This window comes from Hemitrygon akajei, chromosome 31 (genome assembly GCF_048418815.1).
Source record: "Hemitrygon akajei chromosome 31, sHemAka1.3, whole genome shotgun sequence".
NCBI classification, from domain to species: domain Eukaryota; kingdom Metazoa; phylum Chordata; class Chondrichthyes; order Myliobatiformes; family Dasyatidae; genus Hemitrygon; species Hemitrygon akajei.
This window is the reverse complement of record NC_133154.1, coordinates 899,253-914,278: the sequence shown is the minus strand read 5'-3', so window position 1 is coordinate 914,278 and position 15,026 is coordinate 899,253. Positions and strand designations below refer to the sequence as shown.

Below are 15,026 nucleotides of genomic sequence, written 5' to 3'. Positions count from 1 at the left end.
GTCGGTCGGTCTCTCTCTCACACACACACACACACAAGGTGAGGGTCGGTCGGTCTCTCTCTCACACACACACACACACAAGGTGAGGGTCGGTCGGTCTCTCACACACACACACATTGTGAGGGTCGGTCGGTCTCTCTCATACACACACACACACAAGGTGAGGGTCGGTCGGTCTCTCTCTCTCACACACACACACAAGGTGAGGGTCGGTCGGTCTCTCTCTCACACACACACACAAGGTGAGGGTCGGTCGGTCTCTCTCTCACACACACACACACACAAGGTGAGGGTCGGTCGGTCTCTCTCTCACACACACACACACAAGGTGAGTGTCGGTCGGTCTCTCTCTCTCACACACACACACACACAAGGTGAGGGTCGGTCGGTCTCTCTCTCACACACACACACACACACAAGGTGAGGGTCGGTCAGACTCCCTCTCACTCACACACACACAAGGTGAGGGTCGGTCGATCTCTCACTCACACACACACACAAGGTGAGGGTCGGTCGGTATCCCTCTCACACACACACACACACACACACACACACAAGGTGAGGGTCAGTCAGTCTCTCTCTCAAACACACACACACACACACACACAAGGTGAGGTCAGTCGGTCTCCATCTCACACACACACACACAAGGTGAGGGTCGGTAGGTCTCTCACACACACACAAGGTGAGGGGTCGGTCGGTCTCTCTCTCTCACACACACACACACACAAGCTGAGGGGCGGTCGGTCTCTCACACACACACACAAGGTGAGGGTCGGTCAGTCTCTCACACACACACACAAGGTGAGGGTCGGTCCGGTCTCTCTCTCACACACACACACACTCACACACACACACACACACACACACACACACACACACAAGGTGAGGGTCGGTCGGTCCTCTCTCACACACACACACACACACACACAAGGTGAGGGTCGGTCGGTCTCTCCCTCTCACACACACACACATTGTGAGGGTCGGTCGGTCTCTCACACACATACACACACACACATTGTGAGGGTCGTCGGTCCTCTCTCATACACACACACAAGGTGAGGGTCGATCAGTCTCCCTCTTCACACACACACACATTGTGAGGGTCGGTCGGTCTCTCTCACCACACACACACAAGGTGAGGGTCGGTCGGTCTCTCCCTCTCACACACACACACACAAGGTGAGGGTGGGTCGGTCTCACACACACACACACACACACACACACATTGTGAGGGTCGGTCGGTCTCTCTCTCACACACACACACACACAGGTGAGGGTCGGTTGGTCTCTCACACACACACACAAGGTGAGGGTCGGTCGGTCTCTCTCTCACACACACACACACACAAGGTGAGGGTCGGTCGGTCTCTCTCTCTCACACACACACACACACAAGGTGAGGGTCGGTCGGTCTCTCCCTCTCACACACACACACACACAAGGTGAGGGTCGGTCGGTCTCTCTCTCACACACACAAGGTGAGGGTCGGTCGGTCTCTCACACACCACACATTGTGAGGGTCGGTCGGTCTCTCTCTCTCACACACACACACACAAGGTGAGGGTCGGTCGGTCTCTCACACACACACATTGTGAGGGTCGGTCGGTCTTCTCTCATACACACCCCACACACAAGGTGGGGTCGGTCGGTCTCTCTCTCTCACACACACACACACACAAGGTGAGGGTCGGTCGGTCTCTCTCTCACACACACACACACACAAGGTGAGGGTCGGTCGGTCTCTCTCTCACACACACACACACAAGGTGAGGGTCGGTCGGTCTCTCACACACACACATTGGAGGGTCGGTCGGTCTCTCATACACCACACACACAAGGTGAGGGTCGGTCGGTCTCTCTCTCTCACACACACACACAAGGTGAGGGTCGGTCGGTCTCTCTCTCACACACACACACAAGGTGAGGGTCGGTCGGTCTCTCTCTCTCACACACACCCACACACAAGGTGAGGGTCGGTCGGTCTCTCTCTCACACACACACACACAAGGTGAGTGTCGGTCGGCTCTCTCTCTCACACACACACACACACAAGGTGAGGGGTCGGTCGGGTCTCTCTCTCACCACACACACACACACAAGGTGAGGGTCGGTCAGACTCCCTCTCACTCACACACACACACAAGGTGAGGGTCGGTCGATCTCTCCACACACACACACAAGGTGAGGGTCGGTCGGTATCCCTCTCACACACACACCACACACACACACACACAGGTGAGGGTCAGTCCAGTCTCTCTCTCACAACCACACACACACACACACACAAGGTGAGGGTCAGTCGGTCTCCATCTCACACACACACACACAAGGTGAGGGTCGGTAGGTCTCTCACACACACACAAGGTGAGGGTCGGTCGGGTCTCTCTCTCTCACACACACACACACACAAGCTGAGGGGCGGTCGGTCTCTCACACACACACACAAGGTGAGGGTCGGTCAGTCTCTCACACACACACACAAGGTGAGGGTCGGTCGGTCTCTCTCTCACACCACACACACACACAACACACACACACACACACACACACACACACACAAGGTGAGGGTCGGTCGGTCTCTCTCACACACACACACACACACACACAAGGTGAGGGTCGGTCGGTCTCTCCCTCTCACACACACACACATTGTGAGGGTCGGTCGGTCTCTCACACACATACACACACACACATTGTGAGGGTCGGTCGGTCTCTCTCATACACACACACAAGGTGAGGGTCGATCAGTCTCCCTCTTTCACACACACACACATTGTGAGGGTCGGTCGGTCTCTCTCACACACACACACAAGGTGAGGGTCGGTCGGTCTCTCCCTCTCACACACACACACACAAGGTGAGGGTGGGTCGGTCTCTCACACACACACACACACACACACATTGTGAGGGTCGGTCGGTCTCTCTCTCACACACACACACACACAAGGTGAGGGTCGGTTGGTCTCTCACACACACACACAAGGTGAGGGTCGGTCGGTCTCTCTCTCACACACACACACACACAAGGTGAGGGTCGGTCGGTCTCTCCTCTCACACACACACACACACAAGGTGAGGGTCGGTCGGTCTCTCCCTCTCACACACACACACACACAAGGTGAGGGTCGGTCGGTCTCTCTCTCACACACACAAGGTGAGGGTCGGTCGGTCTCTCTCTCACACACACACACACACACAAGGTGAGGGTCGGTCGGTCTCTCTCTCACACACACACACACACAAGGTGAGGGTCGGTCGCTCTCTCTCTCATACACACACACACACAAGGTGAGGGTCGGTCGGTCTCTCACACACACACACACACACACACACACACATTGTGAGGGTCGGTCGGTCTCTCTCATACACACACACAAGGTGAGGGTCGGTCGGTCTCCTTCTCACACACACACACATTGTGAGGGTCGGTGGTCTCCCTCTCACACACACACACATTGTGAGGGTCGGTCGGTATCCCTCTCACACACACACAAGGTGAGGGTCGGTCGGTCTCTCACACACACACACACACAAGGTGAGGGTCGGTCGGTCTCCCTCTCACACACACACACAAAGTGAGGATCGGTCAGTTGGTCTCTCTCACACACACACAAGGTGAGGGTCGGTCGGTCTCTCACACAAACACACAAGGTGAGGGTCGGTCGGTCTCTCACACACACACACACACACACAAGGTGAGGGTCGGTCGGTCTCCCTCTCTCACACACACACATATTGTGAGGGTCGGTCAGTCCCCTCTCACACACACACACACACACACATTGTGAGGGTCGGTCGGTCTCTCTCACACACACACACAAGGTGAGGGTCGGTCGGTCTCCCTCTCTCACACACACACACATTGTGAGGGTCGGTCGGTCTCTCTCACACACACACACAAGGTGAGGGTCGGTCGGTCTCTCACACACACACACACACACATTGTGAGGGTCGGTCGGTCTCTCTCATACACACACACACACAAGGTGAGGGTCCGTCGGTCTCTCTCTCACACACACACACAAGGTGAGGGTCGGTCGGTCTCTCTCTCTCACACACACACACACACAAGGTGAGGGTCGGTCGGTCTCTCACACACACACACATTGTGAGGGTCGGTCGGTCTCTCTCTCTCACACACACACACACAAGGTGAGGGTCGGTCGGTCTCTCACACACACACACATTGTGAGGGTCGGTCGGTCTCTCTCATACACACACACACACAAGGTGAGGGTCGGTCGGTCTCTCTCATACACACACACACACAAGGTGAGGGTCGGTCGGTCTCTCTCTCTCACACACACACACACACAAGGTGAGGGTCGGTCGGTCTCTCTCTCACACACACACACACACAAGGTGAGGGTCGGTCGGTCTCTCTCTCACACACACACACACACAAGGTGAGGGTCGGTCGGTCCTCTCACACACACACACATTGTGAGGGTCGGTCGGTCTCTCTCATACACACACACACACAAGGTGAGGGTCGGTCGGTCTCTCTCTCTCACACACACACACAAGATGAGGGTCGGTCGGTCTCTCTCTCACACACACACACAAGGTGAGGGTCGGTCGGTCTCTCTCTCTCACACACACACACACACAAGGTGAGGGTCGGTCGGTCCTCTCTCTCACACACACACACACAAGGTGAGTGTCGGTCGGTCTCTCTCTCTCACACACACACACACACAAGGTGAGGGTTCGGTCGGTCTCTCTCTCACACACACACACACACACAAGGTGAGGGTCGGTCAGACTCCCTCTCACTCACACACACACACAAGGTGAGGGTCGGTCGATCTCTCACTCACACACACACACAAGGTGAGGGTCGGTCGGTATCCCTCTCACACACACACACACACACACACACACACACACAAGGTGAGGGTCAGTCAGTCTCTCTCTCTCACACACACACACACACACACACACAAGGTGAGGGTCAGTCGGTCTCCATCTCACACACACACACACAAGGTGAGGGTCGGTAGGTCTCTCACACACACACAAGGTGAGGGTCAGTCGGTCTCTCTCTCTCACACACACACACACACAAGCTGAGGGTCAGTCGGTCTCTCACACACACACACAAGGTGAGGGGTCGGTCAGTCTCTCACACACACACACAAGGTGAGGGTCGGTCGGTCTCTCTCTCACACACACACACACACACACACACACACAAGGTGAGGGTCGGTCGGTCTCTCTCACACACACACACACACACACAAGGTGAGGGTCGGTCGGTCTCTCCCTCTCACACACACACACATTGTGAGGGTCGGTCGGTCTCTCACACACATACACACACACACATTGTGAGGGTCGGTCGGTCTCTCTCATACACACACACAAGGTGAGGGTCGATCAGTCTCCCTCTTTCACACACACACACATTGTGAGTGTCGGTCGGTCTCTCTCACACACACACACAAGGTGAGGGTCGGTCGGTCTCTCCCTCTCACACACACACACACAAGGTGAGGGTGGGTCGGTCTCTCACACACACACACACACACACACACACACATTGTGAGGGTCGGTCGGTCTCTCTCTCACACACACACACACACAAGGTGAGGGTCGGTTGGTCTCTCACACACACACACAAGGTGAGGGTCGGTCGGTCTCTCTCTCACACACACACACACACAAGGTGAGGGTCGGTCGGTCTCTCTCTCTCACACACACACACACACAAGGTGAGGGTCGGTCGGTCTCTCCCTCTCACACACACACACACACAAGGTGAGGGTCGGTCGGTCTCTCTCTCACACACACAAGGTGAGGGTCGGTCGGTCTCTCTCTCACACACACACACACACACAAGGTGAGGGTCGGTCGGTCTCTCTCTCACACACACACACACACAAGGTGAGGGTCGGTCGCTCTCTCTCTCATACACACACACACACAAGGTGAGGGTCGGTCGGTCTCTCACACACACACACACACACACACACACACACATTGTGAGGGTCGGTCGGTCTCTCTCATACACACACACAAGGTGAGGGTCGGTCGGTCCTCACACACACACACACACACACACACACACACAAGGTGAGGGTCAGTCGGTCTCTCTCTCACACACACACACACAAGGTGAGGGTCAGTCAGTCTCTCACACACACACAAGGTGAGTGTCGGTCGGTCTCCCTCTCACACACACACACAAGGTGAGGGTCGGTCGGTCTCTCTCTCACACACACACACACACACACACACATTGTGAGGGTCGGTCGGTCTCTCTCATACACACACACAAGGTGAGGGTCGATCAGTCTCCCTCTTTCACACACACACACATTGTGAGGGTCGGTCGGTCTCTCTCACACACACACACACAAGGTGAGGGTCGGTCGGTCTCTCCCTCTCACACACACACACACAAGGTGAGGGTCGGTCGGTCTCTCACACACACACACACACACACCACACACACACACACACACACACATTGTGAGGGTCGGTCGGTCTCTCTCTCACACACACACACACAAGGTGAGGGTCGGTAGGTCTCTCTCTCACACACACACACAAGGTGAGTGTTGGTCGGTCTCTCCCTCTCACACACACACACACACAAGGTGAGGGTCGGTCGGTCTCTCTCTCACACACACACACACACACACACACAAGGTGAGGGTCGGTCGGTCTGTCTCTCACACACACACACACACAAGGTGAGGGTCGGTCGGTCTCTCTGTCATACACACACACATACAAGGTGAGGGTCGGTCGGTCTCTCACACACACACACACACATTGTGAGGGTCGGTCGGTCTCTCTCATACACACACACAAGGTGAGGGTCGGTCGGTCTCTCACACACACACACACACACAAGGTGAGGGTCAGTCGGTCTCTCTCTCACACACACACACACAAGGTGAGGGTCAGTCAGTCTCTCACACACACACAAGGTGAGGGTCGGTCGGTCTCTCTCTCACACACACACACACACACACAAGGTGAGGGTCGGTCGGTCTCTCTCTCACACACACACACACACACACAAGGTGAGGGTCGGTCGGTCTCTCTCTCACACACACACAAGGTGAGGGTCGGTCGGTCTCTCTCTCATACACACACACACACAAGGTGAGGGTCGGTCGGTCTCTCACACACACACACACACACACACATTGTGAGGGTCGGTCGGTCTCTCTCATACACACACACAAGGTGAGGGTCGGTCGGTCTCTCTCATACACACACACACACAAGGTGAGGGTCGGTCGGTCTCTCACACACACACACACACACACACACACAAGGTGAGTGTCAGTCGGTCTCTCTCTCACACACACACACACAAGGTGAGGGTTGGTCGGTCTCTCTCATACACACACACACACACACACACAAGGTGAGGGTCGGTCGGTCTCTCTCTCACACACACACACACACACACAAGGTGAGGGTCAGTCGGTCTCTCACACACACACACATTGTGAGGGTCGGTCGGTCTCTCTCTCACACACACACAAGGTGAGGGTCGGTTGGTCTCTCTCTCTCACACACACACACAAGGTGAGGGTCGGTCGGTCTCTCTCACACACACACACAAAGTGAGGGTTGGTCGGTCTCTCTCTCTCACACACACACACAAGGTGAGGGTCGGTCGGTCTCTCTCTCTCACACACACACACAAGGTGAGGGTCGGTCGGTCTCTCTCACACACACACACACACACACATTGTGAGGGTCGGTCGGTCTCTCACACACACACACACACAAGGTGAGGGTCGGTCGGTCTCTCTCACACACACACACACACACATTGTGAGGGTCGGTCGGTCTCTCTCTCACACACACACACATTGTGAGGGTCGGTCGGTCTCTCTCTCACACACACACACACATAAGGTGAGGGTCGGTCGGTCTCTCTCACACACACACACAAAGTGAGGGTTGGTCGGTCTATCACACACACACACACACACACACACACACACACAAGGTGAGGGTTGGTTGGTCTCCCTCTCACACACACAAGGTGAGGGTCGGTCGGTCTCTCTCTCACACACACACAAGGTGAGGGTCGGTCGGTCTCTCACACACACACACACAAGGTGAGGGTCGGTCTCCCTCTCACACACACACACAAACACATTGTGAGGGTCGGTCGGTCTCTCACACACACACACACACACACAAGGTGAGGGTCGTTCGGTCTCTCTCTCACACACACACAAGGTGAGGGTCGGTCGTTCTCTCACACACACACACACACACAAGGTGAGGGTCGGTCTCCCTCTCACACACACACACAAACACATTGTGAGGGTCGGTCGGTCTCTCACACACACACACACACAAGGTGAGGGTTGGTCGGTCCTCCCTCTCACACACACACACACACACAAGGTGAGGGTCGGTCAGTCTCTCTCTCACACACACACAAGGTGAGGGTCGGTCGGTCTCTCACACACACAAGGTGAGGGTCGGTCGGTCTCTCTCACACACACACACAAAGTGAGGGTTGGTCGGTCTCTCACACACACACACACACACAAGGTGAGGGTTGGTCGGTCTCCCTCTCACACACACACACACACATTGTGAGGGTCGGTCGGTCTCTCTCACACACACTCATACAAGGTGAGGGTCGGTCGGTCTCTCTCTCTCTCACACACACAGTTCTGGGCAGCGAGCAGTACTCACCGGTACGGCAGTATGGATATGCGTTCCATGCCTTCTCATGGACAACCAGTGAGCCTTCTGGAGCCACGAGCCGGATGAACTGGGGAACTTTACTGTGGGAGAATGGGAGAGAGGAGTCAGATACCACCACAAACCCATCACTCACAGGCACAGAGACAAAGTGGAGGGGGGAGGAAGGAGGATAAAAAAGTAGGAAGGAGAAATAGAGAGAGAAAGGGAGGGCTGGAAGAAGGTGGAAGGGCACTGGACAGGTGGAGGGGTACCGGAACGTTGACTCACTTCTCCAGGTAATAGATTTTGTGTGTGTATTGCCCCCGCTCGCCATCCTTCTCGTACGGTTCATTAATCAGCACCTCGATGCCGTCCCCTCCTCCTGTGTTCTTCTTGCTGGCCTCTGCCACAGAGTACAGCTGCCCGACCTGGTACTGAGCACAATGGAGAAAGCAGACGGTCAGGTCAGACACAGAGGGGCACAGAGTGAAGTTCCCTCCACACCGTCCCATCACACACTCCCAGGGTCAGACACAGAGTGAATCTCCCTCCACACCGTCCCATCTTGCACTCCTGGGGTCAGACACAGAGTGAAGTTCCCTCCACACTGTCCCATCACACACTCCCGGGGTAAGACACAGAGTGAAACTCCCTCCACACTGTCCCATCACACATTCCCGGGGTCAGACACAGAATGAAGCTCCCTCCACACCGTCCCATCACACATTCCCGGGGTAAGACACAGAGTGAAACTCCCTCCACACTGACCCATCACACATTCCCGGGGTCAGACACAGAATGAAACTCCCTCCCACACCGTCCCATCACACATTCCCAGGGTCAGACACAGAGTGAAGCTCCCTCCACACTGTCCCATCACACATTCCCAGGGTCAGATACAGAGTGAAACTCCCTCCACACTGACCCATCACACATTCCCGGGGTCAGACACAGAATGAAACTCCCTCCACACCATCCCATCACACATTCCCGGGGTCAGACAGAGTGAATCTCCCTCCACACAGTCCCATCACACACTCCCGGGGTCAGACACAGAGTGAATCTCCCTCCACACCGTCCCATCACACACTCCTGGGGTCAGACACAGAGTGAAGCTCCCTCCACACAGTGCAAACAGAATGAGATTCTTACGCCCATATTTCATGAGCCATACACAATGCAATTCTATGTCCCTCCTGTTATCCATTTGATTCTGCTCCCTGAGAGCACAGTACAGGCACCCGCTGCTCCCTGTGTAAAACTCAGATCTCCCCCTCCCACTTCCAAATCTCTTACTATCTCTTCTTTCAGTTAGTCCCGATGAAGGGTCTCGGCCCGAAACATCGACTGTACTTCTTCCTACAGATGCTGCCTGGCCTGCTGCGTTCCACCATCATTTTGTGTGTGTTGCTTGAATTTCTAGCAGCTGCAGATTTCCTCGTGTGTGCTGCACACCTTCGAGCTTACCCCCTCTCACCTCAACTGCACACCCTTCAGTATTAGACATATTAACCCTGGGGACAAAGATTCCGGCTATCCTGGCTGTCTGCTCTGCCTGTGTCTCTCGTAATCCTGTAAACCTCGATCAGGTCTCCCCTCAGCCTCTGTCGCTCCAGAGAAAACAAGTTTGTCTGACCTCTCCTTCCAGCTCAGGCCCTCAAATCTCCCCTTAGCCTCTGTCGCTCCAGAGAAACAACTCAAATGTGTCCAGCCTCTCAGGCCCTGTAATCCAGGTGAACCTCTTCTAAAGATTAAAGACTAAATAATGGCTTTGAATATCACAAGGACACTGAAACAGAGAGTGAAATGTGTTTGCATCAATAACCACAGCTTGAGGATATGCTGAGGACAGCCCACAAGTATCACCATGTTTTATGCCTGCCCTCTGGTATCAGCCATTTCCACCCTCGGGAGAAAAATAGCAGCTGTCCACTCTATCTATCCCTCTCATAAACTTATAAACCTCTATCAGGTCTCCCCTCAGCCACCGCCGGTCCAGAGGAAACAACTCAAATGTGTCCAACCCCTCAATGTAGCACAGGCAGCATCCTGCTGAACCCTCTCCAATGCCCCCACACCCTTACTGAAATGAGGTGACCAGAATTGAATGTAATACTTGAGAGCTGAGCAGGTTCTACTCTGATGTAGTCAGACTACCGAACGGACCACCAGCATGAAAAGATAGACTCCACCTCGTAATGATCTTGCACCTTATTATCTGCCTGCACTGCCCTCTCTCTGTAAATGTGACACTTTATTCTTTCTGCATTCTGTTATTGTTTTGCTTTTTTCTGCCTCAGTGCTCAGTGTAACGATCTGATCTGTATGAACAGTGTGTGAGATAAGTTTTTCACCATATCTCTGTGACAATAATAAACCAATTTATCAATTAATTTAAGATATTGAGACTCACCTCTTCAACAGAACAGGGGAGCACGATTCGGCTGTGGAGAGTAGAGACCCATCACAATGAGAACACAGCAACACCCACCCCCACCCATAGACTCTCCCCTTCCTCACTGTCTCTGCAAATCCTCTTGCACAGGACGGAGGTGAGGAGAGAGGAACAAGATGAGGTTGATGAAGGAGGGAGGTTTGAGGTGTTGAGAGGGGAGGGCGGATATGGGAGGGACAAGATGGAGCCGGGTAGGGGTGAGTGTCGGTGAGGGAGGTTGGTTGAAGGGAGGAGCTGAAGATGGAGGCAGGGGGTGAGGGTGGAGGATTAGATGAGGAAGGGGGAATTGCAAGTTGAGGAAGATCTGAGGTTGAGGGATGGAGGAGGAAGGAATTCATTGGAAGTAGGAGGGATCAGAGAAAAGGACAGAGGGAATCATGAGGGAGAGTGACGAGGGAGCTTGAGGGTGGTGGGATGAAAGAGAGGGAAAGGGAGTGAGGAGGGAGTTTGAAGATCGATGTGAAGAGGACAGAGGATGTGGAGGAAGTTTGAAGGTGGATGGATGGAGAGAGGGATTTGATTGAGGGGGGGAAGGAGGACGAGGAGGGGTCACAAGGGGGCACCCGGTAGCCAATGGAAAGCTCTCTCGCCCTGCCCTTTGGGTTCGGTCCTCCCACCTGCCAGGTCTGGTCCTCCCGATCGCGGAGCCCCGACCTCCCACTGTTCCATCTTGCACCCCCCGACCCCCACTCACTACTCTTTGATCAGCACCATCTTCTCCCTCTCCTCCCGGAAACAGGAAGTCAACCGGTGCGCCGATCTGTCACTTCCGCCCGTTGACGTCATCTTCGCCTCACTACGGTGGTGCTAATGTGCAGCCGTCAGGCGTCATCAGTCGGGGTCGCAACTCGTTGAAGGACGCGTCCTCAGTTCCGTCGCATGGGAATACGGTCTATAGAGTGAACGGGGTGGTGTTGCCCAGGGGAACGCCAACAGATCCCCAGAAAACCCCCGATCCCCATAAATTATCCGATCCCTAATATATCCCCGAAAAAACCCCATAGATTCCCCGTAAGTCACCAACAAATCCCCAAAACACATCAGTTAACACTGGACAACAAAGATTTTGCTTCCTGTATATTTATGGGTGTATTTTATGAATTTTGGGCTGCTGATCATGAAAATCACCATGAACTTCACTATCACGCACCATTTTTTAAAAAAATCGCCGATATTTGTCAATTCAAGGGAATTAAAATGTTGCCCACAATGTAAGCTGAGAAGTTTTATATCTTGTCCAGGCGTGTCTGGGCAGGGCAGATCGCACACACCGGTCTATGTATGGATTGTGTTTATGTGTGTATCGGTTTGTGTCATGTGCTCTACATTCACAGCATATTGTGTGTACCCATTCTAACAAAGTAATTGTATTTTCAGGAGTATTTGTGATAGCAAAATGTCTTGCCAATACTGCAATGGCCATGATACTTTGTTATATTTGCGGCGAGTAGGCGTCTCTATCTCAAAAGACTGAGCATGAACTCTACTTTGGGTGTAAAGTTGGCGAGATAAAAAAGCCTGGACAACATGCGCTGTTGATCTTTGAGCTGGGCTCAGAGGTACTCAGTAGTTAATGCCGTTTATTGTCCTGATGATATGATGAGAGCAGAAGGGCGATGTGATAGACAGCTACTTCTGGCTGACCTGTGTGTCTCGTTTCTCTGCCAAGAACAAGAAATCCGTTGAATACCCCAATCTCCCTTCAGCAATCAGACCTTTGTCACATGACAAGTCTTCCAGTACTGAAGCCACCAGAGGGATGGAGTCTAGAGGAGACAGACGAAGACGCCATGGTGCACCAGACAAGAATAGAAAACGACACCGATACTGATACAGATTTTCACCCTTTATGTCGAGTGGGCCTAATCTGATAACTCAATCTGAGTTAAATGATCTGGTCAGAGACTTGGCTTTGTCAAAGGCAAAAGCAGAATTACTGGGTTCAAGACTGCAACGATGGAATTTGCTATCGCCAGGCACAAAAATTTAGTGAATGGATTTTAATATTTGAGATGGTTGTTTCCCAGAATAACTGATGCCAAGGTTAAGGAAGGTAATTACAGGCCAGTGATCCTGACATCAGTAGTAGGTAAATTATTGGAAGGTGTTCTGAGAGATCGGATATACAAGTATTTGGACAGCCAAGGGCTGATTAAGAATAGTCAGCATGGCTTTGTGCGTGGTAGATCGTGTTTAACGGATCTTGTAGAGTTTTTTGAGGAAATTACCAAGAAAGTAGATGAAGGAAAGACTGTGGATGTTGTCTACATTGTCTTTAGTACAGCCCAGATTCGGGCTGTACCTTCCAAATATCCGGACCTGTCTCTTGGTTTTTTTTTTGCACCACCTTACTTTCCCTTCTCTATTTATGATTTATAATTTAAATTTTTATTATATTTACTATTGATTTGTACTCCAGGGAGCGCAAAGCACAGAATCAAATATCGCTGCGATGATTGTACGCTCTAGTATCAATTGTTTGGCGACAATAAAGTAATAAAGTAGTAAGGACTTTGACAAGGTCCCACATGGGAGGTTAGTTCAGAAGGTTCAGATAAGAGGTTGTAAACTGGATTCAAAATTGGCTGTGGGAGAAGACAGAGTGGTAGTGGATGATTGCTTCTCAGACTGGAGGCCTGTGACTAGTGGTGTACCTCAGGGATCTGTGGTGGGACCATTGTTGTTTGTTGTCTGTATCAATGATCTAGATGACAATGTGGTAAATTGGATCAGCAAGTTTGCTGAGGACACTAAGATTGGAAGCATTCTGGACAGCAAGGAAGGCTTTCAAAGCTTGCAGAGGGATCTGGACCAACTGGAAAAATGGGCCAGAAAATGGCAGATGGAATTTAATGCAGACAAGCGTGACGTGTTGCATTTTGGATGGACAAATCAAGGTAGGACATACACAGTAAATAGCAGGGCATTGAGGATTGCGGAGGAACAAAGAGATCTGGGAGTTCAGATACATAACTCCCAGAAAGTGGCGTCACAGGTAGACAGGGTTGTAAAGAAGGCTTCTGGTATCCTTGCATTCATAATTCAAGTATTGAGTATAGGAGCTGGGATGTTATGGTGAGGTTGTATAAGACATTGATGAGGCCAAATTTGGAGTATTGTGTGCAGTTCTGGTCACCTAACTATAGGAAGGATATCAGTAAGATTGAAAGAATGCAGAGAAGATTTACTAGGATGTTGCCAGGTCTTCAGGAGTTGAGCTACAGGGAAAGATTGAACAGGTTAGGACTTTATTCCTTGGAGTGTAGAAGAATGAGGGGGGGATTTGATAAAGATTTACAAAATTATGAGGGGTATAGACAGAGTAAATGTGAGTAGGCTCTTTCCACTTAGATTAGGAGAGATAAGTGCGAGAGGACATGGCTTTAGGGTGAAAGGGGAAAGGTTTGGGGGAACATTAGGGGGAGCTTCTTCACTCAGAGAGCGGTGGAATGTGGAACGAGCTGCCATCTGACTTGGTAAATGTGGACTCACTCTTAAGTTTTAAGAATAGATTGGATAAATACATGGATGGGAGAGGTCTGGAGGGTTATGGACTGACTGGGTGCAGGTCAATAGGACCAGCAGAATAAAGTTTCAGCACAGACTATAAGAGCCGAATGGCCTGTTTTCTGTGCTGTAGTGTTCTATAGTTCTAAGGTATTTTTGTTGGTCCACAAATCAAACAGGTCATCAATGACAGGCAAATTCTAAAAACTTCTAGTGGGACCGGAGAAAATCGCATAGAAGGCCTTCAAGGATGTTGTTGAAAATTTTCTTGGCAACTACAGAGAACCAAACTACGCGCAACTAACATTTTTCAAGCATACAAAACCATGAAGTGCAACATGTCACTAAAGATTCATTTTCTGCATTCATTCAGATTTCTTCCCTGCAA

General features: G+C 52.2%; 1 protein-coding gene across 1 annotated transcript; it reads right to left on the bottom strand.

The window, feature by feature from the left end:
- Positions 1-616: 616 nt before the first annotated feature.
- On the bottom strand, positions 617-11,926 carry LOC140718986 (phosphatidylinositol transfer protein beta isoform-like). Its single transcript, XM_073033297.1, has 5 exons — positions 11,826-11,926; positions 11,090-11,120; positions 8,965-9,110; positions 8,660-8,777; positions 617-631 (listed from the first exon to the last, which is right to left on the bottom strand). The coding sequence occupies exons 1-5, from the start codon at positions 11,915-11,917 to the stop codon at positions 617-619; spliced, it is 402 nt and encodes a 133-aa protein (XP_072889398.1). The 5' UTR covers positions 11,918-11,926.
- Positions 11,927-15,026: the final 3,100 nt, after the last annotated feature.

Excerpts from the sequence above, each read along its gene's own strand:
- LOC140718986 (XM_073033297.1), bottom strand. The coding sequence starts at position 11,917 with ATGACGTCAACGGGCGGAAGTGACAGATCGGCGCACCGGTTGACTTCC. Across the intron at positions 11,121-11,825 it reads ATGGTGCTGATCAAAGAGTA|CCGAATCGTGCTCCCCTGTT; the intron begins GTGAGTGGGGGT and ends TACTCTCCACAG. Across the intron at positions 8,778-8,964 it reads AAAATCTATTACCTGGAGAA|TAAAGTTCCCCAGTTCATCC; the intron begins GTGAGTCAACGT and ends ATTCTCCCACAG.